This window comes from Notechis scutatus, chromosome 5 (assembly GCF_049901735.1).
Source record: "Notechis scutatus isolate UNSWTSFEM ecotype Mainland chromosome 5, rNotScu1.2, whole genome shotgun sequence".
In the NCBI taxonomy this organism is placed as follows: Eukaryota; Metazoa; Chordata; class Lepidosauria; order Squamata; family Elapidae; genus Notechis; species Notechis scutatus.
The window spans coordinates 114,343,069-114,368,496 of NC_142013.1; the positions used below are offsets into that span (position 1 = coordinate 114,343,069).

At 44.0% G+C, this 25,428-nt stretch overlaps 3 protein-coding genes across 3 annotated transcripts in view; 1 reads left to right on the forward strand and 2 right to left on the reverse strand.

Annotated features, from left to right (window-relative positions):
* Positions 1–25,428, reverse strand: part of ATOH8 (atonal bHLH transcription factor 8) — a 249,058-nt gene that overhangs the window by 30,735 nt on the left and 192,895 nt on the right. The gene's annotated exons all lie outside the window — the stretch shown is intronic.
* Positions 743–25,428, forward strand: part of GTF2F2 (general transcription factor IIF subunit 2) — a 53,743-nt gene continuing 29,057 nt past the window's right edge. The window contains exon 1 of the mRNA XM_087967617.1: positions 743–866. Coding sequence (XP_087823743.1) covers positions 758–866 — 109 coding nt within the window. The 5' untranslated portion in view covers positions 743–757. The remainder of the gene's footprint in view (positions 867–25,428) is intronic.
* On the reverse strand, positions 21,010–22,129 carry KCTD4 (potassium channel tetramerization domain containing 4). The gene has a single exon (XM_026691555.2). It carries the CDS (start codon positions 22,026–22,028, stop codon positions 21,279–21,281), a length of 750 nt encoding a protein of 249 aa, XP_026547340.1. The 5' UTR covers positions 22,029–22,129; the 3' UTR covers positions 21,010–21,278.

Genomic DNA, 25,428 nt, shown 5'->3' on the forward strand with positions numbered 1-25,428 from the left:
AAACTGTTGTCCATTCTTTATACCACGGGAAGAGAACTATGACAGACTTCAAGGGATGTTGAATTGCAGAAAGACAGGAAATTGATTTTCTATCATAGGAATATACTGAATTTTTCTACTGACACACGATTAGCCAACAGCCTCAATGTAATGTAGGCTTAGATTAACGGTAATGGCAGTCTTATAATGGTGATGATACCTAGTTTAGCAGTGAAATATCTGCAAGAAAACCACCAAGCTCAGAGAGCACGAAGGAGTCCTCCTCCTCCTCCTCCTCCTCCTCCTCCTCCTCCTCCTCCTCCTCCTCCTCCTCCTCCTCCTCCTCCTCCTCCTCCTCCTCCTCCTCTCCACAATGCTTTCTCCCTTCTAACACTGATGATGTTACCTAGTTAGGTAATGAAACATCTGCAGGAAAACAAACTCAGAGAGCACCAAGGAGCCCACAGTTCTCCTCTTCCTCCTCTCCAAAAACCCCACTCCCTTCCAGCACTGATGATATTACATAGTTGGGTCATGAAACGTCTGCAAGAAAACAAGCTCAGAGAGTACCAAGGACCCCACAGTTCTCCTCCTCCTCCTCCTCCTCCTCCTCCTCCTCCTCCTCCTCCTCCTCCTCCTCCTCCTCCTCCTCCTCCTCCTCCTCCTCCTCCTCCTCTTCAGAATACCCTCTCTCTTCTGGCAATGATGATGTTAACTAGTTGGGTAATTAAACATTTGCAAGAAGTTACAAATTAACTTTATAATAGTGCTAACGACAATGAAGCTAACCCACCCACCCCCAAAAAAGCCAAACAATATCCTCACTCTTCTTTTATCGTTCTTTCCAGAGAGCCAGACAGATGAGAAACCAGACAGCAGCGCTAACGGTAAGCCTTGCCTGCAACCTCTTGATTACAGGCCAATGACCTTCCTTAACCACCCTTTTTCGTTTTGTAATGTTTGCGTTCGGCTCCCTCTTCAAGCTCAGTCCAGAGTATCATGAGAACCGCCCGAGGGGCGAACGCATGAATCCAAATGCCTTCATTGCTCCAAATTGCTTCAATTGCTGAAATGTGGCATTACCGAAAGAGAGAGCATAGCTGCTTAGCATCTTTTCAAATGATTTCAGAAACTGAGGACGTCTTAACGCTGAGAGTCTCTTGTCGGCGTTTAAGGCACTGGAAGAAAATGTTCTACGTGGCTTTCATTGAAACACTTCATAAGCCATTGGCTTATCTCGGGGGAAGAGTTAGGAGAACTTGTTGTGGTTCGCCAGCGGCAGGTGTGGAGGGCTGAGGTTTCGGAGAGCGAGGACTCAGATGAGGGGCCTGCGTGTGATGCAGGGATGGGGCCAGGACCATCAGGGAGTGGAAGGCTGCCTTCGGAGGTAGTGGAGGCTGGCAGCATTGAGGAAGAGGCCCCCGAGGAGCCTGTGCAGTGTGCGTAGGGCTGCTAGAAGGAAAGAGCAGCTGCAGCAGCACGGGCGACTAGGGAGTAAGGCTGCAAGGTGATGGCCCCTCCCTTAAGAGATAAAAGCCAGCTGAGAAACCGGAGCTCTTTGCAGGAAGCAAATAAGTTTTTGCACTCAAGCCTTGTGGACGTTCGGAGTATCTTGGTTGGTGTTTGGAGACTCTTTGTGTTTGAAATCTTTCTTCGTAACTTTATCTAGTGTTCTTGGCAGCCTTGCACCACCTTGGCAAGGCTCGTTCTGATCAGAGACAATTAAGTTTGAAACAGCCTTTTAACCGGGAAGGAACGGGGATTCACAAAGAAGCATAAAGAGGTTTTGCTTTTATCTCTGTTTGGTGTTTGTTTCCTTGGAACAAGGTTTGGGTCAGAACAAGAACTCAAGAGACAATCTGCACAGTGGTTACGCTCTCCTTTTGCAAACTAAACAGCCATGAAGCAACGGTATCTGCAAGCCAGCCTTACCCAACCCTGGCAGCTTGACAATGTGCAGACTTCCGACTCCCAGAATCCCCTCCCAGTATGCCAGCTGGGGAATTCTGGGAATTGGAAGTCCGCACGCGGTATTGAAATTGAATGTATGTCCTTGTTCATTGCGATGGGAGGCTACGAAGGAGTTTGGGTCTCCTCGTCCGACCACTCGCTTGTCGTCTTGCAGTCTGGTGGTTAGCTTCCTCCCAGCCTGTCGTACATGGTCCCTGGGAGGGGGGGGAGCGATCTATTTGGGGGATCCGGTAGAATACATTGGAAGTGTCTCCCACCTCCAAGCGATCTTTGCAATCTTTGCTACTAAATCTACTGTGATGACCCAAAAAGGGGCCTGGCACAAAAGCAACAAAGTCACAAAAGTATGTAAAAGTCCCTTTAATTCCTCCAACTTGGCCCTCAATGTCCAGTTATCATCGGCTGGAGAAAAAAACTCTGCCCAGAACAGTCTTTAAAGGGAAGAAATTCAGTCCGAACCCAAAGTACATATAAATGATAAATAAGGAGAGGATGAAGAAGAAGAGAGAAGGAAGGAGGCAAGAAAGGAGAGGGAAGGAAGGAAGGAGGGAGAGGTTGGAAGAAGAAGAGAGAAGGAAGGAGACAGGAAGAAAGGAGAGAGGGAGGGAGGGAAGGCAGGAAGGAAGGAGGGAGAAGTTGGAAGAAGAAGAGAGAAGGAAGGAAACAGGAAGAAAGGAGAGAGGGGGAGGGAAGGAAGGAAGGAAGGGAGAGAGCTTGGAAGAAGAAGAGAGAAGGAAGGAGACAGGAAGAAAGGAGAGAGGGGGAGGGAAGGAAGGAAGGAAGGTAGAGGGTGGAAGAAGAAGAGAGAAAGGGAAGGAAGGAAGGAAGGAAGGAAGGAAGGAAGGAAGGAAGGAAGGAAGGAAGGAAGGAAGGAAGGAAGGAAGGAAGGAAGAAAGATAGATTATAATGAGAGGGAGAGCAGGTCTCAGGGAAGACTGCCTTAGCACTTGGTCACCACAGGTGTCCCCAACATGAGTCCTGTGTTACACCCACCCCCGGCCGCACACACACACACACACAAATACACACACCTGCTCTCTGAAGTCAGACACAACCCTGATGCGGCCCTCAATGAATCGAGTTTGACCGCCTTTCCCCTAGGAGTAAGCCTGCAGATCTAGGAATACTTTTCTGCTCTACCCCCCTCCTTCCGAATTGTTCCACGGTTTTCTTTTTCCCCTAACCTCCACCTGAGACCTTACTTCCTGTGGCCCTTTCCCCAACTGGAATCTCTTGCCTGTTTCCTTTTGTTGTTGTGAAAACGTAGCAACGAAGGCAATATGGTGCTTGCCTAACTGTCTCCTTCGAGAAGCTGCTGTTGTTTTGTGGCCTGGACCTTTCACAGGGAGTTGGACTTTGTGGCAAGGATCCTGTGTTGGCACAAACATTTGTGGGCGCAAGGAGGGGGGAATGGTCGTGTTTGGCTGACCGATATGTGGCCACTTGGCCATCTGCGCAGAGCTGCTTCCACAAATGGGCTTCAAATGCTGGCTAGATGTTCCTTACAGATGTCACAAGGTTCCTTGCAGAACTGAGCAAACTGTTCTTGGCTAGTCCTCCTCCTCCTCCTCCACCACCTCTTCTTCCTTCTTCCTCTTCTTCCTCTTCCTTCTTTTCTTTCCTTCTTCTTCCTCCTCCTCCTCCTCCTCCTCCTCCTCCTCCTCCTCCTCCTCCTCCTCCTCCTCTCCTCCTCCTCCTCCTCCTCCTCTTCTTCTTCTTCTTCTTCTTCTCCTCCTCCTCCTCCTCCTCCTCATCCCCCTCCTCCTCCTCCTCCTCCCCTCCCCTCCCCTCCCCCTCCTCCTCCTCCTCCTCCTCCTCTCTCTCCTCCTCCTCCTCCTCCTCCTCTTCTTCTTCTTCTTCTTCTTCTTCTTCTTCTTCTTCTTCTTCTTCTTCTTCTTCCTCTTCCTCTTCCTCTTCTCCTCCTCCTCCTCCTCCTCCTCCTTCCCCTTCCCTTCCCTCCTCCTCCTCCTCTTCCTCCTCCTCTTCTTCTTCCTTCCTCCTCCTCCTCCTCCTCCTCCTCCTCCTCCTCCTCCTCCTCCTCCTCCTCCTCCTCCTCCTCCCTTTCTCCTCCTCCTCCTCCTCCTCCTCCCCTTCCTCCTCCTCCTCTTCTTCTTCTCCTTCCTCCTCCTCTTCTTCCTCCTCCCCCTCCTCTCCTCCTTCTTTTCTCCAAGACCATTCACTACCCTTGTTGCTTGTTGACACCTCCTATTTGTCAGCACACCAGATGCTTTTTGTGATCCCAGCTCATTGTTTTCTCGTCTCGTCCTAGAGAGCGTTCCATTTTGACTCAAACCAGACAGCTTGAGTTTGGTTGCCTTCTGAGAACCAGACTGAAGGTTTTTATTTGACAGATTGAATCTCGCCACTGTAAGCATCTTACAAAGTTTGACGTGGCAGATGAAGCCTCCTCAGAAGATATTCCCAAACCAGACAGCCAACCGCTGGATTTGAGAAAGGACAGAGCTCCGCAGTTGGCTTGAAATGAATCAGGATTTACTTTTTCTCAGGGAACAAAGGTTGGGTTTTGAAGGACTCGTCGTTTTCAGTTCGGGTTATTTGTACATTTCTGAAATTGTAGGTGTACAAACATCCCGACTGCTCTTAACTGGTGGTTACTGTAGACCAGAGGCCTTCAAACTTGGCAGCTTTAAGACTTGTGGACTTCAATTCCCAGAATTCCTCCTCCCGTCATGTTAGCTCAGGGATTCTGGGAGTTGAAGTCCACAAGTCTCAAAGCTGTCAAGTTTGAAGGCCCTGGCTGTAGACCTTCAATCAGGTTTGTCCATCCAACATACATGGTTAAGTGGTCTATGGAGATTCTTAGTCAACCATGCTATGGTTGTCCCAAAGGTGCTTTTTCTCCAAGAGGCAAGTGGACTGTCTGGTTTTTCTTCAAAGACTTTTGCTTCTCATCCAAGAACTTGAAGAAGCCACATGTCTGAAATGGATAAAGGGTTTCCTGCCTGAGCAGGGCAAGGTTGCACTAGAACAGTGGTCACCAACTGGTGGGCCAGGGACCACTGGTGGTCCGCGAGAAAATTTTGGTGGTTCGCAGAGAAATGTCCCCCCCAAAGCAATTAATCCAGGCTGCATGGGAGCACAAGGCTGAGCCGCCCACATGGCCTGTGGGAACACAATGTGTTCATCGCTTGCATTGTGAACACCATGAGATGGTGAGGGGAGGAGGGAAAGGTATCAATGAGGATGAAGATGAGAATGATATCAGAATGAAGATGATGAAAATGATGAAGTCTCTTTTTTCAGTGCCATTGTAACTGAACAGTCACTAAATGAACTGCTGTAAATCAAGGACTACCTGTACTTCTTGGCTCCAGAATTCTACAGGAAGATCCGAGATAATAGAATAAAATATGAATAGAATAGAGTAGAATAGATTAGAATAAAATATGAATAGAGTAGAGTAGAGTAGTACAGGATAGGATAGGATAGGACAGGACAGGACAGGACAGAATTTTTTTATTGGCCAAGTATGATTGGACACATAAAGAATTTGTCTTGGTGCAAATGCTCTCAGTGTACATAAAAGAAATGATACATTTGCCAAGAGTCAAGAATCATAAGGTAAATACTTAGTGATAGTCATAGGGTATAATAAGCAATCTTATCATTCTAGGAAACAGTCAATATAAATTGTAAGGATTAAAGTGACAAAGTTACAGTCGTACAGTCACAAGTGGGAGGGGATGGGCGATAAGGAGTGATGAGAAGATTAATAGTAATAGTAATGCAAACTTTGTAAATTGTTGGACAGTGTTGAGGGAATTATTTGTTTAGATGGCGTTTGGGAGAAACCTGTCCTTGTGTCTAGTTGTTCTTGTGTGCAGGGCTCTATAGTGTCCTTTTGAGGGGAGGAGTTGAACCAGTTTATGTCCGGGATGTGAGGGGTGTGTAAATATTTTCACAGCCCTCTTTTTGACTCGTGCAGGATACAGATCCTCCATGGAAGGCAGGTTAGTAGTAATTGCTTTTTCTGCAGTCCTAATTACTCTCTGAAGTCTGTGTCTGTCTTGTTGGGTTGCAGACCCAAACCAGGCAGTCATAGAGGTGCAGATGACAGACTCCATCGTTCCTCTGTAGAACTGGATCAGCAGCTCCTTGGGCAGTTTGAGCTTCCTAAGTTGGCACAGAAAGAACATTCTTTGTTGTCCCTTTTTGGTGACGTTTTTGATGGGATATGGCAAAGTCCACAAAGTTCTGGGCTCCTGTTCTGGGCTCCTGTTTGCCAAAAGTGTCCTCTAACTGACTTCGTGTGTGCAGCTCTCAGCTTTGTTGGCAGAACCACAGTTGAGAAACTTGAAGATTTATTTAACAGATGATCAGGGAGCGAAGGCCGTTCCACCTTCTTGCTTTGAATCCTGGATTTTTCCCAAGCCTGTGAATAGATTTGGTCAAAATGTCACCAGTCTGGAGTCTGTTCGAAGCTCCATTGGCACAGTTTCCTCACCATGTTCAAGACAGCTTAATTTCTAGACTGCATCTCTTATTCGAGTCACTCAAAATAGCTTTGTAAGGCATTTTGTTCAACAGGAAAATAAGCTTAATGTCAGATGAATGCCTGCCTTTCTCTCCTAAAGTGCTGCGCTGGAACGGATTTAATGTGACATTTTCATAAATGGGCTATTTCCCAAGTCAACCTATAGGTGAACATGCTTTTTAGAAACCTTAGCGGCTTTTAGAAGAATAATTCTCTTCAGTGCATTCGATGTATAATGAGGGCCTTCTGTTAGATCTCCTGCATTTCCCTTCCAATGTTCTTTACCGATGTTCCTACCAGCCCTCCTCTATGGGCGGATGAAGATAGCGCTTCAGATGAAAGAACTAATATCTGAAGTCTATGGAGATTCTCAGTCATCCAGATCATGGTTGTCCCAAAAGTGCTAAAAAAGAAATAAAAATACTCCTTTTAGTCTTTTTAGTTGTCAGCGGAAACAGAGTGGGGGGAAGCAGTGCATTCCTTAAATGCCTTAAATAATCGCCTTGGCAGCCCAAAGCTGTCGGTGCACAATAATATTACTGGAGAGCATGATTGATGTCTCTTGGCTATGGAGGTGTCCCATTGGAGAATATACACCCAGGGGGTGGGGGAAGACCAGGGTCAAGGGGGAAATGAATGAGGTGTCTCAGTGTCGGCTGCACCCAGGTAATGCCGACATGGTCACTCCTAATAAATGATTTTTTTAAAAAAACTCTGAGAGATGCGGCTAGAGACTTGTGATTCGAATGAGGGTGGATTTGTTGGAGCCCTGACACTTTCTTTCAAAAGGCAACTGAACTTTGTTTTTCCTTGGAAGACGTTTCGCTTCTCATCCAAGAAAATTCAGAACTGAAGAAGCTTTTGGGATGAGAAGCGAAATACCTTCAAGGAAAAACCAAAGTCCACTTGCTTTTTGGAAAGCACTTTTGGGACAACCATGACTTGGATGACTGAGAATCTCCACAAATATTTAACTAGGCACTTTGGGATGGGCACCTTCGAATGATGCGGGAGTATTTGCAGAAAATTTGCAGACTTCAGGATTCAGGTGACCCTGAGGGCACCGATAAACCTCCCAATGACTCTCAGACGGAGCACTAACAACCAGATGACTGCAGGGAATATAAACCCTTCCATTCTCCACCATCCAGAGCCTTGGTGGTACAGTGGTTAGAGTGCTGTACTGTAGGCCAGTTCTGCTGACTGTCAGCTGCCTGCAATTTGGCAGTTCGAATCTCACCAGGCTCAAGGTTGACTCAGCCTTCCATCCTTCTGAGGTGGGTAAAACGGGGACCCCGATTGTTGGGGGCAAGATGCTGACCCTATATAAGTCTAAGTACTATTGATACCTTCCTTCCTTCCTTCCTTCCTTCCTTCCTTCCTTCCTTCCTTCCTTCCTTCCTTCCTTCCTTCCTTCCTTCCTTCCTTCCTTCCTTCCTTCCTTCCTTCCTTCCTTCCTTCCCAGTGGTTAGAGTGCAGTACTGCAGGCTACTTCTGCTGACTGCTGGCTGCCTGCAATTTGGCAGATCGAATCCCACCAGGCTCAAGGTTGACTCAGCCTTCCGTCCTTCCGAGGTGGGTAAAATGAGGACCCAGATTGTTGGGAACAAGAGGCTGACTCTGTACACCGTTTAGAGAGTAAAGCAATGTGAAGCAGTATATAAGTCTAAGGGTATTGCTATTGCTATCCAGTCAGAGCTGAAGAAGCTTCTTGGATGAGAACTGATACGTCGGCCAAATGTGCTTTTTCAAGAGGCAACTGGACTTTCTGGTTTTTCTCTGAAGCTGAAGAAGCTTCTTGGTTGAGAAGCAAAACATCTTCAAAGAAAAACCAGGAAAGTCTAGTGAAAAAAGGCCCCTTGGAGACAACCATGAGCTGAAGGACTGAGAATCTCCAGAGACAGCAGGGAAATGTCTTCTAGCAGGAAAGAAAGTCCAGATGCCTTTGGAAAGGAAGCACCTTTGGGTTCTAAATCACGGAGGGATTTTTTTGAGGACATCTCCAGTTCCAGCACGGTGGTTACTTTTGAGAACATTGGACTACAATGATGCTGGACTTCAAGCACTTAATATATTTTAAGTTGGCACTTGACTGTTTCCTGGTATGATTTGATTGCTTATTGCACCCTATGACTATTATTGTTGTACCTGATGATTCTTGACTCTTGATGAAGGTATCTTTTCTTTTATGTCCACTGAGAGCATTTGCACCAAGACAAATTCCTTGTGTGCCCAATCACACTTGGCCAATAAAAGAATTCTATTCTATTCTATTCTATTCTATTCTATTCTATTCTATTCTATTCTATTCTATTCTATTCTATTCTATTCTATTCTATTCTATTCTATTCTATTCTATTCTATTCTATTCTATCCCATCCCATCCCATCCCATCCCAATCTATGTATCTATCTATCTATCTATCTATCTATCTATCTATCTATCTATCTATCTATCTATCTATCTGATTTGATTGCTTATTGTACCCTATGACTATCATTAAGTGTTGTACCTGATGATTCTTGACTCTTGATGAAGGTATCTTCTCTTTTTATGTACTCTGAGAGTATTTGCACCAAGACAAATTCCTTGTGTGCCCAATCACACTTGGCCAATAAAGAATTCAATTCTATTCTATTCTATTCTATTCTATTCTATTCTATTCTGTCTATCTGATTTGATTGCTTATTGTACCCTATGACTATCATTAAGTGTTGTACCTGATGATTCTTGACGCTTGATGAATGTCTCTTTTCTTTTATGTACACTGAGAGCATTTGCACCAAGACAAATTCCTTGTGTGTCCTATCACACTTGGCCAATAAAAGAATTCTATTCTATTCTATTCTATTCTATTCTATTCTATTCTATTCTATTCTATTCTATTCTATTCTATTCTATTCTATCCCATCCCATCCCATCCCATCCCATCCCATCCCAATCTATGTATCTATCTATCTATCTATCTATCTATCTATCTATCTATCTATCTATCTATCTATCTGATTTGATTGCTTATTGTACCCTATGACTATCATTAAGTGTTGTACCTGATGATTCTTGACTCTTGATGAAGGTATCTTCTCTTTTTATGTACTCTGAGAGTATTTGCACCAAGACAAATTCCTTGTGTGCCCAATCACACTTGGCCAATAAAGAATTCTATTCTATTCTATTCTATTCTATTCTATTCTATTCTATTCTATTCTATTCTATTCTATTCTATTCTATTCTATTCTATTCTGTCTATCTGATTTGATTGCTTATTGTACCCTATGACTATCATTAAGTGTTGTACCTGATGATTCTTGACGCTTGATGAATGTCTCTTTTCTTTTATGTACACTGAGAGCATTTGCACCAAGACAAATTCCTTGTGTGTCCTATCACACTTGGCCAATAAAAGAATTCTATTCTATTCTATTCTATTCTATTCTATTCTATTCTATTCTATTCTATTCTATTCTATTCTGTCTATCTGATTTGATTGCTTATTGTACCCTATGACTATTATTAAGTGTTGTACCTGATGATTCTTGACGCTTGATGAATGTCTCTTTTCTTTTATGTACACTGAGAGCATTTGCACCAAGACAAATTCCTTGTGTGTCCTATCACACTTGGCCAATAAAAGAATTCTATTCTATTCTATTCTATTCTATTCTATTCTATTCTATTCTATTCTATTCTATTCTATTCTATTCTATTCTATTCTATTCTGTCTATCTGATTTGATTGCTTATTGTACCCTATGACTATCATTAAGTGTTGTACCTGATGATTCTTGACGCTTGATGAATGTCTCTTTTCTTTATGTACACTGAGAGCATTTGCACCAAGACAAATTCCTTGTGTGTCCTATCACACTTGGCCAATAAAAGAATTCTATTCTATTCTATTCTATTCTATTCTATTCTATTCTATTCTATTCTATTCTATTCTGTCTATCTGATTTGATTGCTTATTGTACCCTATGACTATTATTAAGTGTTGTACCTGATGATTCTTGACGCTTGATGAATGTCTCTTTTCTTTTATGTACACTGAGAGCATTTGCACCAAGACAAATTCCTTGTGTGTCCTATCACACTTGGCCAATAAAAGAATTCTATTCTATTCTATTCTATTCTATTCTATTCTATTCTATTCTATTCTATTCTATTCTATTCTATTCTATTCTATTCTATTCTATTCTATTCTATTCTGTCTATCTGATTTGATTGCTTATTGTACCCTATGACTATCATTAAGTGTTGTACCTGATGATTCTTGACGCTTGATGAATGTCTCTTTTCTTTTATGTACACTGAGAGCATTTGCACCAAGACAAATTCCTTGTGTGTCCTATCACACTTGGCCAATAAAAGAATTCTGTTCTGTTCTGTTCTATTCTATTCTATTCTATTCTATTCATTTCAATTTCAATTTCAATTTCTATTCTATTCTATTCTATTCTATTCTATTCTATTCTATTCTATTCTATTCTATTCTATTCTATTCTATTCTATTCTATTCTATTCTATTCTAAGCTTTTCATGAGCTGTGAGAACTCCTCATGAACTTCAGTCCCTGTATATGATGAGGATTTACCTTCCCCACATTTTTATATTTTGAAGAAATCTTGTTTCTGTATTTTTATCCCACTCCTTTTCTTCTCAGCATGCGATGGTGTGTTTTTCCAGATACCTGAATTCAGCAGTTTGAAAGTTGGGTAGATGGAATCACGTTGGCAGGGGAATGCTTTGTCTCTCTTGCTGGAAGAGACAGTGTGCTATCCCTCTGCCCCCAATTTGCCATAATTGTGTGCATTTCCCTCCGCCAATTACTGAGTTGAGTAATTATTGTCAAATAAGCCTCAAGCACTCCACTTCTTTTCTACAATGATTTCCCATCTGAGACGGCTTCTCTATGACAACTATAAATTGGCCTTGAATTAAAAACCAAACTGTCCACTGATTTCAGATTCTGGTGTTTTTTTGTTTGGTAGGAAGAATTAAACAGGTTTCTCTATTTGGATGCCATGGCATATTATTTCTAATGTCAGATGGAACTCAGAGTCCATTCATCCATCCTCAAGGCACTGTTTGCAGTATTGAGGCAAGGCACTGATCTCATTGAGGTGTCATCCTAAGGACAGGGTGGGATAGGATTAGAAGAGAAAAGGGAATAGAATAGAACAGAAAAGAATAAGAGGGATGGAGAATAGAATAGAATAGAACAGAACAGAAGGAATGAAGAATAGAATAGAATAGAATAGAATAGAATAGAATAGAATAGAATAGAATAGAATAGAATTCTTTATTGGTCAAGTGTGATTGGGTAGAGAATAGAATGGAATATGGAATGGAATATATATATATATATATAATATATATATATATACTATATATATATATATTGGAATCTAGATACTGAAATGGGAATGGAGAATGAAAGGATGGAATGGGAAAGGGAAAAGGGAATGGAAGGGAATGGAATGGAATGGAGAGGAGAGGAGAAAAGAAGGGGGAAAAGAGAATAGAATTAATAGAATAGAATGAAATGGAATAGAACGGAACAAAATAGAACAGAATACTTTATTTGGTCAAGTGTGATTAGACACACAAGGAATTCGCCTCCAATGCAGAAGCTCTCAGAATACATGCAAAACAACAAAGTAATAATAATCATACCCATGGTTTTTTTTAATATACACACACACATACATACATACATACACACATACACACATACACACATACACATACACACACACACACACACACACACACACACACACACACACATATATATATATATATATATATATATATATATATATATATATATATAGCCATCAAAAAAGGCACCGGGTCTTATTTTGGGGGGATGTCCTTCACTGACTAACCTCTGGTCACCCCCGGCCTCCTTTTTGCTGTCAGGGACCTTCAGGAACTTCTTTTGTGGACGGCAAGGCTTTCCTGAAGGCCTCTGCAGACAATAACAGATCTCTGGATCGATCCAGAGCTTTGTTCTCAGCTCCAGAGGCCTTCAGGAAAGCTTTGCCAGCCTCGCCAGCTGCAGAAGAAATGGGCCGGCAAGGCGGGTGTTGGGGTGTGCGAGGCCTGACTACAACTGTCCAAAGGTAAGTAGTAGGGCAGCTCTACCACCCTCCATCCCCACCCTAGCTTAATTTTTACCCGTCCACTCTTAATTAGGGCTTATTTTGGGGGTACAACTTATATTGGGTGCATGTGTAAAAATCAAGCTAGGACTTACTTTCAGGGTAGGTTGTATTTTTGGGGAAATAGGGTAATAAGAGAAGGTAGTAGAAAAGATGAGAAGGATGATAATAGTGATAACAATAACAACAATAATAATACAGCCATACCATACAAGCTAGGGATACATACTCATTTTATGTAGACCAGGGTTTCTAACCTTGGCATATTTATGACTTGTGCATTTCAACTCCCAGAATTCCCTAGCCAGCCATGCTAGATCCCAAGAGATCACTTCACCCGGCCTGCAGTTCTTGGTGTAGATTCCAGATCTTTGTAGGTTTCCTTCATAAGAAAATGAGCCCTTGAAGAGAAGAAGAGAGTTGGAAGGGACCTCGGAGGTCTTCTAGCCCAACCCCTCCCCTGCTCAGGCAGGAGGCCCTGTCCGATTCCAGGCAAATGGCTGTCCAGTCTCTTCTTAAAGACCTCCAGTGTTGGAAAAGCCACAACTTCTGGTGGCCAGCCGTTCCACCAGTTAGTCGTCCTAACGTAGAACCAAGCAATTTGACAAGAAAGCAAATTCAGTTCCTTCCTGGCATGCCGTGTCTTTTGGCGCAAGGAAGAGGTGACTTTGATTGATGCTAGGCGCTTGGACGAAGTGAGACCTGTCGCCAAACAAGGCATTTAATCTTAGAGGTATTCCAAAATGTTTTCTTTGCAATTGTCAGTCTTGTGTTCGTTTCCTGAATTATGATCTGCTGCCTCTCCATCAAAATGTGAATATAAACCATCTATGAAATTTTGCGCTGGCAAAGCTGTTCAGAGACAAATCAGCTAAATGCTGGAAATGCCACCAGATACCAGGAACATAATATGTGGTGGGCATGCACAGAAGCTAAAAAGGTGTTGGACAAAAATACATACGTGGTTGGAAAAGATGAGAAAACAACACATCGACTTGAAACCTGAGATATTTTTGTTGGGGATTTTACCTCAGAACTATAGTAAAGGAAAAAAAAAATCATATTTAATTATACATATATTAACAGCCACTAGAATTGTATTTGCTCAAAATTGGAAAAATGAAAAGATAGAGGAAGAGGTGATTATGAAAATATTTGAATGTGCACAAAGAGGCTGAAAAACAGCTTCTACCCCAGGGCAGTAGCTCTGTTGGATTCTACTGTATAGTCAGTGTGGTGTTAGGGGTTTTCCATTCAATGTGTGTTGTGGTTCGCTGGCAGCAGGTGCGGACGGTTGAGGTCTCGGAGAGTGAGGAGTTCTTTGCAGGAAGCAAAGAAGTTTTTGCACTCAAGCCTTGTGGACGTTCGGAATATCTTGGTTGGTGTTTGGAGACTCTTTGTGCTTGAAATATTTCTTGGCAACTTTATCTAGTGTTCTTGGCAGCCTTGGCAAGGCTCGTTCTGATCAGAGACCATCAGTTTGAAACAGCCTTTTAACCGGGAAGGAACGGAATTCATAAAGAACCATTAAAAGGTTTGGCTATTACCTCCATTTTGTGTTTGTTTCCTTGGAACCAGGTTTGGGTCAGAACAATGTGTGGAGTGTGAAGGATGTGTGTTTGTGTTTATTTTCATGGTCATGGTGTGCACTGAAGATATGGTGTTTGATTTCGTTGTACGAGGTGCAAGGACAATAAACTAAACCAAACTAAATGAACAGATTAAGATTGGCAATTAAAGAACAAGAAGAAACGGAATATTATATATATGGGGTTTATTTTATAAATGGTTGGAAAATAAAAATAAAAAAGTTAAATGAACATAAGGCAAAATGCATTAAGATTACTACCATGATAAGATAAATAAGGATGAGTAGTTTTTAATATGAAAGTAACTATTGATATTATAGTAAGAGATGTATATCAAATATAAATATGTGCACAAGATATATGTACCCAGCCGATACACTGTTGAATTGAAAGATGGATATGTTGTAAAATAAAATAAAAAAATGGGGGGGAAATGTGAATATAAACCAAGATCCAGAGGGTTACAAAGATAGGTGAACATACCATCACATTAGTGGTCCTGGAGAATCCCCAACCCTTCTCCCACATGTTATCTTGAGATCTACTTCTCCTGTGTGGCCATTAATCCCAGATTCCCGTTGCATTAGAAGTAGGATGAATAATAGAGATGGCACCAGATGGTGAGCCGATTTTTTTTTCCTTTTTCTTTTTTAATTTAAAAAAAAAAGTGGGAAACTTAAAAAAAAAAAAAAAGACATTGACACTCTATTCGTTTCTCGAATTGGGAAATTACTAATAGCGGAGAACGCAAAACCTGTTCATTCCACAAACCCTTTTGTGTATTTTTTTTTTGCTCGCAGCTCTTTACATAATACTGCTTCTCCGCAGTGTGTAGCTTCCAAACCAGAAGTGAGCTTAAGCAACTGTAGGGTAAAATACTTGGTTGGCTGGAATCGTGGCAAAGAGTGTGAATGCCAAACCATAATTTAACGAATGTGTTCCGAAGTTAACTTCTGGTTGCGCAAAACGTGGTTTGAGAGGGTGTCCAGTATCGCACCCTATACATTTTTTAAAATTTTGATACTCATTATTTTTTTTTATTCCAATGATGTACAATCACCATGTTGTGTATCAAATTGGTTCCAGAGACAGGGAAGTAGGACTACCCCACCAATTGAAAGCCCCCTGAACTGAAGCAGGCGACAAAAACGTGGCCATTTTTTGTGAACTGACTTTGGGCCAATCACCAGGAGACTGGGAGTTCTAGTTCTGCCCTTGCCATGAAGGCCTGTTAGGTGACTTTGGGCGAATCACCAGGAGACAGTGAGTTCTAGTTCTGCCTTAGGCATGAAAGCCAACTGGGTGACTTTGGGCCATTCACCAGGAGACTGGGAGTTCTAGTTCTGTCCTAGCTCCAAATGCTGGCTGGGTGACTTTGGGCCAATCACCAGGAGACAGTGAGTTCTAGTCCTGCCTTAGCTATGAAAGCCGGCTGGGTGACTTTGGGCCATTCATCAGGAGACTGGGAGTTCTAGTCCTGCCTTAGGCAAGAAAGCCAGCTGGGTGACTTTGGGCCATTCACCAGGAGACGGTGAGTTCTAGTTCTGCCTTAGGCATGAAAGCCAACTGGGTGACTTTGGGCCAATCACCAGGAGACAGTGAGTTCTAGTCCTGGGCATGAAAACTGGCTGGTGGGCTTTGGACCAGTCCCTCTCTGTCACCCTAACCCACCTCCCAAGGTGGTTGTTGTGAGGAAACTAGGTGGAGGAAGGTGTGTTGGATATGTTTTGCAATTTGGGTTGCACAATATAAATAAACTAGCTCGATGCCCATGCTTTGCTACGAAACTATGTGGTGGGGCTTAGTTTTTTTGGGAGGAAAATAAGGGGGGCGGGGGGATAATTGTGCCTCTGCATAGTAGCATCCATCACAAAATCTCCAAAACTGTAAAGCCTACAAACTTGAAATTGGGCACCTGTGTCCCTCTTGGCTTCTAAGGGCTCACTGAGAAAGGATTTTTCGAAATGACAATCAGAGCATTTAGTATTTCCTATATTATTATTATTAACACGCTCTGATGCTAAGGAGTTCTACTCCCCCTCCCCACCTGGAAAGAAATCTCTTCCAAAGGCAAAACACAATCAGAGGAGTTTTAGTTTGATACCAGCAAGCAGCTTTAGTGCAGAACAGTTGAGCTAAGCCACGCCCAGGCTCCTTGCTGTCTCCTTCTTGTTCACACAGTGAATACTCTTTTCAGTTTCCAAACAGCCCTCAACTCTCTCACACACTGACAGAACGCTAGCCAGATGAATACCGATGGATGCTGGTAGGCAGAGGCAGAATTTCCCCCCCTTATTTTCCTCCCCAAAAACTAAGCCCGACCACATAGTTGCGTAGCGAAGCACATGAGTATCGAGCTAGTATATAATATATAGTCCACAGGTCTTCTTGGTTCTGACGTAATCGTGGGGAATCTGAGATCCAGCGAAGATCTGAGCATGATTTTCCCACCTCCCAACAACAAAAGACCAGCCGCCACACACTCCAGAAATCCGATTGGAAGAACAGCCTTCTAATTACAGGGCAACCTCCACTTAACGGCCTCAACGGAGCCCTACCTTTCTGTCTCGCATAGCGAGACCTTAACTTGAGGTGTGGCCCGTTTTATGACCTTGGCGCCACTGTCGTGGAGCGAACCCCCTGCGGTTGTTCAATTAGTAACGTGGTCGTTGAGTGAATCTTGGTTTCCCTCCATTGACTTGACATTGTCTGAAGGTCATAAAAGGGGATTTCCCTTCCTCCCCCTCCCACCTCCGGATGCTGCAAAACCATCATAAATATGAGTCAGTTGTCAAGGGTCTGTAAATCATGTCACCGCAATGGTCGTTAAGTGTGAAAAACAGTCCCAAGTCGCTTCCCTTCCCCCCAACGGCGTTTTAACTTTGAACGGTCAGTAAATGAACTGTTGTAAGATGAGGACTACCTTTATAGCACAGGGACGTTGTCTGTTTGGAAGTTAAATTTTCTCAGGCTTTAATTTTGGAGGGGTTTTTTGGGGGGTGTTTCGTTTGGTTTGCTCTGCCAGGATCTGTTATACAGGTAGTCCTCCACTTACAACAGTTTATTTGGTGACCAAAGTTAGAACGGCGCTGGAAATAGTGACTTAGGACCGTTTTCCACACTTACGACCATTGCTGCATCCCCATGGTTACTGTGATGACTCGGGGCGTGACACAAAAATAACAAAGTCACAAAAGTAGAATAAATTCCCTTTAATCCCTCCAACTTGGCCCTAATTTCCAATTATCCTCAGCTGGAGATCAAACTCTTCCAAAAACAGTCTACCAAGGGAGTAAATGCAGTCCGAGCCCAAAGTAAAGATAATTAGAAATTTTTTAAAAACCCAACACAAACCACACTGAAGTAATTAATACGGCAGGCCAGGATGATAAATGGCAGACTTTCAAAGGATAATGCAGCGCCCACAGTTGGGAGGACGCCAAAAACCCAGATAAGGCTGACCAAGATGATGCACGCTTTGCTTCCAGCAAGGAGCTGTGTGCAAACTCCCCACTTATATCCTGTTCTCCCATCTGCAACTAATGAAGGGAATCAGGGCCCTTTCCTCTCCCGTAAGCCACGTTGCTCCCTTCTCTGCTCCTCCCTGCGTGCCCTAGGATGAAGAGGGGGTGGCCCTGGGTCTTCCTCTGAAGGCCCAGCCGGACTGTGCCCTTCCCCAGTTTCCTCCACAGCCACCAGAGCCGCACTCCCACTCCCTGTCAGCTGCTCAATCTCCCCCTCAGAATCGGACTCCAACAAGGGCATGACAGTTACCTGATCAAAATTCAGACGCTGGGCAACTGACTGGTACTTATGTTGGTTGCAGAGTCCCGGGGTCACGGGATCCCCTTTTGCGACCTTCTGACCAGCAAAGCCAACAGGGGAATCCAGATTTGCTTAACGACCGTGTGATTCCCTTAACCAACGTGGCAGGAAAGGTCTGTAAAATGAGGCGAAACTCCCTTTAAACAAATTTCTCACTTAGCAACATCAGTTTTGAGCTCCGTTTGTAGCTGTAAGTCGAGGAGTTCCTGCAGAACAGGGCAATGATGCCATCTTGATTCAACGGGCGGCTTCCAGGGGGAAAGCCACGCCTGGTCCTTTTCAGCAAAGGGTTCACAAACACACTTGTCACACTTGCTTCTCCTCCTCTCCGCCAGTGGCAGGAGCCATTGTCGGTGTGTTGTGTTCAGTTTAGTTTAGTTGAGTTTCCTAAATTAATTTTTATGGGAGGGCCAGCTATTTCGGCTGCAAAGAGGTACCCCCGCTCTTCATGTTATTGTGGTATTCTTTGCAAAGTGGTGAAGCAAAACAGATGCCTTAACATTTTGCAGCTGATTAACTATCATTTCGAGCCTTAAAATTCTGGTGCTCCTCTCCCCAAAGTTAGTTTCCTTTATTGTCCTTGGGCACCTCGTACAACGAAATGAAATGCCATCTTCAGTGTACAATTTATGGCTATGAAAATAAACACAAACACACCTCCTTCACATTCTATACAATTGGATTGAAAATCCCTGATATTGCATGAATATTGCACTCTACAGTAGAATTCAATAGAGCTCCTGCCCTGGGATAGAAGCTGTTTTTCAGCCTGTTTGTCCTTGTTTTTATTATTGTCCTGTACCGTCTGCCAGGTGGTAACAGTTCAAAAACAAAAAAAAAAAAAAGGTGCCCAGGATGAGATGGATCTTTGAGGATGTCTTGAACTAAGGCAGCGGGAGCTATAAAGCTCTTCCAAAGAGGGGAGAGGGCAACCCAGGATCTTGTGGGCAATGACATTAACCCTCTGGAGTGCTTTCCTATCTGCCCCTGTGCAATTGGCAAACCCTACAGAGGTGCAGTAGGTTAAAATACTCTCTGTGGTGCTGCTGTAGAAGGTCACCAGCAGTTTTTCATCCAGTTGTTGTTTCCTGAGAAGCTTCAGGTAGTATAATCTCTGCTGGGGCCTTTTGACCAGGGCTGCTATGTGGACACCCCAGGCCAGGTCCTCTTTTAGGGTAACACCCAGAAACTTAAAACTGGCCCCTTGCTCCACTCGGTCTCCACTGATAAGCAAGGACTGGAGATCTGATCGGTTCCTTCTATATAGTCCACTATCAGCTTCTTGGTCTTATTGGTGTTGAGGACCGAATTATTGTCTCCACACCACAAAAGTGTTACCCCTTTGTTGTGAGATGGGGATTTGTAGGAAGAAGACGCAGGTGAGGAAATAATTTGGGATTTCCCCCCCATCTCCTGACACCCTAACCACAGCCCATCTTACATAAAGAATCCAGATTTTTTTTTAAAAAAAAAAACTTGCTAATAATGTGAGCAGATTTAATATATGAGCAGGTTACGCTTAAGCTGCCCTGGAGCGAATTCAACTCCGGAACACACCTGATGGAAATAATTGCAAGTCGTAGTAAATGGAAAGCAACGCCGGACTAGGATAACATTTAGCTCTGTGTTTCCCTGTTGGTAAAAAAACCCCGGAAGATTTCATTACTGTTAAATTTGGACAGAAAACCTTGAGTTTTTAAGAAAGGGAATGAAGTTATGACGGAAAACAAACTCCGGAGCTCGTTCATACCTTCTTATCAGCCTCCAGGGCTACATGTGATTAAAAGTCTAGTTGTCTTGTTCGATACTCTAGAAGTGTGATATGCACCTCACATCTTACTATAGGTAGTTGTCTCCTCTGCAGGGTTAACTAAATTTCCCTCCCTCCCCCTTATTTTGCCACAGATGTGTGTATTTTCTAAAAGATACGCGGTTTTTTTTTTTTTATGTAAAAGATGATGGGTATCGAAGTCTCCTTTTCTGGAACTCTGAACAGTTTTGTCTCGGCAGCGTGCTGTCTAAATTGTTCTCTAAAAGATCAAAATTAATAAGAGGTTAGATGGGGTTTTTTTTCCCCCCTTTCCTTTCCTCCTCCTGTTTTGATAGCTATCATATGACATCCTGAACTATACATGATGTGGCCTTTTCTGTATTGCTCATTAAATTGGATGCCTGTGTACAATTTTCAATCCCACTGTATTTTAGATCGTGCAGCATGATTTACAGAATAGCAGGGTGGGAAGAGACCTCAGTGGTCTTCTAGTCCAACCCCCCCCCCCCCGTTCAAGCAGGGGACCCTATTATTTGAGACGAATGGTTATCCAATCTCTTCTTCAAAACCTCCAGCGTTGGATGACCTACAGCTTCTGAAGGCAAGTTGTTCCCCTGGTTAATTGTTCTAACTGTCAGGAAATGACTCCTAGGTTGGTTCTCTCTTTAGTTAGTTTCCATCTGTTGCTTCTTATCCGGCCTTCACATACTTTGGAGAATAAGTGGACCCCTCTCTCTTTGTGCCGGCCCCTCAAATATTGGAAGACTGGACTCATGTCCCCTTGGTCAGAAATGGTGTAGGGTCTCCCGCTTAGGTGGGTGGGTGGGGGGTTGGACTAGATGACCTACAAGGTCCCTTCCAACTCTGATTATCTGTTATCCCCCCACCCGCCCCCCAGTCCTTCTTCTCACCAGACTAGACATCCCCAATTCCTGCCACCACTCTGCACATTTTAACATTTCAGCCAGTGCAAAACCAAACCATTTTTTCTCTTGAACCAGCATCAGAACCCAGGAAGATAAATAACAAGTCAGAAAGCATAGCAAAGAAAGCATTTTTAAAAAATCATTCTTGAGCAGGAAGCCATGCGCTCTGGCCACACTGAAGTGCAGACCAGCCTGTTCCGTTCCCTGGGCTCTGGGTGAGAAAAGCAGAACCCCTGAGCAGCAAACAACAGGCGGAGGGAGCTTCAACAGCATTCACTTCGATTTCCATCACATCCAACAAACACCTTTTATTATTATTATGATTACTACTACTACTACTACGGCGGTTGTGATTAAAATGGAAACGAGGAACTCGCAGGTGGATTTTCTTCCTTTTCTTCCTTCTTGCTTACAATTGTACATACCATAAGTTCTCGTGGAATTCATGAGCAGCAAATGCTCCGGGAGAAGTCGTTTTGTGAGGGCGGCATTTGGAAGTTTGCAGGCTGCATGCTCGTGGTCCAGGCTGAGGAGGAGGAGGAGGAAGGGGAGAACTCCATCACTTGATGAAATGAAGGGCATCGCTCTGAACAATTGAGCCTTTGGAGCAATCCAGGCTAGTCAGCAGGCGGAAGCCGCACTTGAGGGCCATCATGATGGCTTCGAACTTGAGCGTCTCCAAGGTGCAGACAAAGGTGTTGTCCTCCTTCAAGACCAGCCGCGTCCCGTTCTCCGACTTGATGAAGTACTTAAACTGAATGATGTTGGAAGAGACGGTAAACTCTTCGGGGAAACCGTCCAGCCGGCTCTTGGAGACCAGCACGATGCGGGATTTGATTTTGGCGATGAAGTCAGGGGCATTGCAAAAAATCCGGAGGCCCTGGGTACGGTCGTGGCTGTCGGTGATCTCCAGGAAGGTGGCCTCTCGGGAGGCCAGCTGCTCCTTCTCCCACCTGGCTTTCACCGCCTCGCCCAGGAGGGGAAGCTGGAAGAATTCAGCCTCCTGGGCCAGGAGTTGGTTTTCCTTGAAGCCCTCGGGGAGGAGGAGCTCCCCGTTCCTCAGGAAGTTCAGAACGTGCCTAAAGAGGAGACCGTCCCTGTCGATGAAGAAGTGGCCCTCGGCGTCGGACGGGCAAAGGGTTTTCCCGCTGACAACTCTTTCCAGAAAGGAGTCGGCGTATTTGGTGAGAGTTTGCCTCTGGCTAACGTAGAGGTAGCCGCCAACGTTGAGAGTCACCAGAGACATGTTGGGATGCTTGCCGTGGTCCTTCCCTTCTGACGATGCGCTGCCTTTCTTCTCCTTCTCCATCTCGCCCCCCCTCCTCCCCCGGGTTGGGTTGGTGGGGCGCGCCGATGGTGGCTAGGATGGGCCACCTGTCCCTCTCACCTTGCTCCCCCTCCCCCCTTTCTCTCTCTGGCTTGGTGCAAGAGAGGTAGGTCTCTTCCCGAAAACCCGTCGATTCAGCCCCGGGGAGGAAGCACGCTGGCGAGGAAGCGCACTAAGCTGTGCGTGAGCTTCTCAAGCACAGTTTTGCAGGAGGTGGCGTAGGAACCGCGCGTGTGTGTGTGTGTGTGTGTGCTGCGTTGTTCCCAGGAGCCGGTCTGGAAAGCTGAATTTGCATTTAACCGTGTGAGGGTAAGAAGATGCTTGTTGGAGGGGGAGTTGGCTTTTCTTTTCCCTTTGAAGTCCCCAGAATTATAAAGGGAGGTTTTTTTCTTCTTCCCCCTGGAGGGTGCTGGGAGTAAAAAAGTGGCATGCCCTCAATGCCCACCTTAAGGATGGAAGCCAGATTTGGGAAAAGGGAAAAGAAAAGCACGCCTGAAATTTCATTCCGTGTTGTGCAACGGCTTTCCAAGATGCCTTTGTGAATAAGGGATTCATAAACCTTCTGGGGGGGAAATAACAACAGCAGCACAACAAAACAACCCTTAAGAAGATGGACTTGGTTTATTCAGAGCTTTGCAAATCTCTGTGGTTGGCTGGTCATCTTCGTACACAAAGGCAGCAATGGAAAGGCTGAAATCCAGCCGCCCTCCTTCAAAATCCTCCCCAGCCAGTGTGGATTTTATACAGGATTCCTAGGGTTGAAATAGGGCTTTTCAGCAGCCTGGGAACAGGAGCATCCGGGGGTGTTGTTTATGATAGAAAGACACGCTTTGCCTGCAAATTGCAATAGGAGGGAAAGAAATGTACTGCAAAATTTGATTTACGGGGAGATGTTGGATGGATGGGTTTAGGTTCCGTCCAAATGGGATTGCTGTTTCTATGGATAAGTGAGGACTAGTTGGTCAAACCTTGGCACACCAGTAACCTGACACCTTAGCAACACTTTGGGGTTTGGAGAAAGGTGAGAGAAGACGTTGTGACTCGCTTCTGTTTGTTAGCTGCTTTAACGGCTGAGTTTTCAAAAATGCAAACGTTTGGCATCAAGGTGTAAGACAGAAGGAAAATAGATGGCTGAGATCTCTTGAGAGGAGGGGAAGGATTCAGGATTATAAGGATATGGATTTTATATATATCTATATATTTCCTTATATTATATTCCTTATATTTCCTTATATTATATTATATTTCCTTATATATTATATTGATATATAAAAAAAACAAAATACCACTTGTGCATCATCATCAAAATCTCCACAACTGTAAAGCCTACAAACTTGACATTTGGCACATATGGCTTCTAGGTGCTCACTAAGAAAGGATTTTTCAAGATGACCATCAGAGCATTTCGAGTATTTCCTATATTATTATTATTATTATTAACACGCTCTGATGCTAAGGAGTTCTACTCCCCCTCCCCACTTGAAAAGAAGAAATCTCTTCCAAAGGCAAAACACCAGCAGAGGAGAGGAGTTTCAGTTTTAGTTTCACAGCACCAAGCAGCTTTAGTACAGAACAGTTGAGCTAAGCCACGCCCAGGCTCCTTGCTGTCTCCTTGCTCACACAACAAATACTCTTTCAGTTTCCAAACAGCCTTCAACTCTCTCACACACTGACAGGACGCTAGCCAGATGAATACCGATGGATGCTGGGAGGCAGAGGCAGAATTCCCCCCCCCCTTATTTCCTTCCCCCAAAACTTGCCTGATCACATAGTTTTGTAGCAAAGCATGGGTACCCTGCTAGTGTGTGTGTGCATGCAGATTGGTAGATGGATGAGAGGGTTTTTTTTTGACTTTCCAGTCTAGGGCCAAGAGTGGCTGACCCATATTCCCCAAGCCAGTTCCATGCCTGAGAGAGAAATAGCATCTCGGTCTCCCCACTGAGAGCCCAGCTCGTTCACCACCCCACCACACCAAACGGGCTTTGTGTCCCCGTTTGAAGTATATATGAATGGGTTCACTTATTTGCATCGTTTTCCCATCGTTGGTTGCGCTTCCTCTCGGTTTTCTCCGAGTCTGTTTTCAATTACTTTGGTCTGTAAACTGCGCAAAACTCAATGCGTATGACCAAATGCCCTAGACTAAAATAATATACGCACACAACATTTCCGGTTGCCAAAGGTTCGCCTTCAGCCATGGGAATTGATTCCAAGGGTCTTATCCATTAGCCTGCTTATAAGGAAGTTAACGTGCAGATTAGCCCGTTGAATTCGCAGATTGAAAAATGGAGATTCCTTTCCCCTTGCAGATATTATCCAGATACTTTATAAATAGCTGCTATACTGTACTAACAGTGAAATCCTTTCTGTCAACTGTGCTGCTTAGTCCTGTTTTTTTATGATGGAACGAAGCCATGTGCTGGCATCACCTTCATGAAAACGCCGAATTTCTAGTTCTGGGCAGCTGGCACACCTGAGCATGAGAAAGCAGATGGATTCTTTTTATAACGTCAGGGAACGCCTTCTCTGTTTTTCATGGGTTTATTTTATTAGAATTGTGGAATAAACCAGTTCTGTATCAACCAAAAGAAAAAAAGATCAATTCTGCAAAATTTGAGTTGAATATTCGGGAGATATATAGCTACTCCTTGACTGTCGGCCATAACCGTGCCCCAAAATTTCTGAGGTTAAGTGAGACATTTGTGAAGTGAAATTTTGCCCGTTTCACGGACCTTCCTTGCCACAATTGTTAACTAAATAACAGCTATCGTTTAGTTAGTCACACAGTCCTTAAGTGAATTCGGCTTTCCCGTTGATGTTTTATTTTATTTATTTATTTTATTTATTTGTCAAGCATGTATTAGATAACAGATATAATTGGGAACAAGATTAAGAGTACATGAAATGGGTATGGATAAAAGGGGACATTAGGACAGGAACGGTAGGCACGATTGTGCACTTATGCACGTCCCTTACAGACCTCTTAGGAATGGGTATTCTCTCCCTTCCTTCCTTCCTTCCTTCCTTCCTTCCTTCCTTCCTTCCTTCCTTCCTTCCTTCCTTCCTTCCTTCCTTCCTTCCTTCCTTTTTCCTTCCTTCCTTCTTTTCCTTCCTCCCATTCCCTCCCTTTTCTTTCCTCCTTCCTTCCTCCATTCTCCCTTTCTCATTCCCTCCCTTCTTCTCCTCTCCTTCCTTCCTTCCCTTCCTGTTCTTCCTTCCTTCCCCCCTTCCTTCCCCTTCCTTCCTTCCTTCCTTCCTTCCTCCTGCTCCCTCCCTTTTTTCCTCTCCTCCCTCCATTCTTTTCTCTCCTTCCCCTTCCCTGTTCTCTTTCCTCCTTCCTTCCTTCCTTCCTCCCTTCCTCTCATTCCCTCCCTTTTCTCTCCTC

Excerpts from the sequence above, each read along its gene's own strand:
- KCTD4 (XM_026691555.2), bottom strand. The coding sequence starts at position 22,028 with ATGGAGAAGGAGAAGAAAGGCAGCGCATCGTCAGAAGGGAAGGACCAC.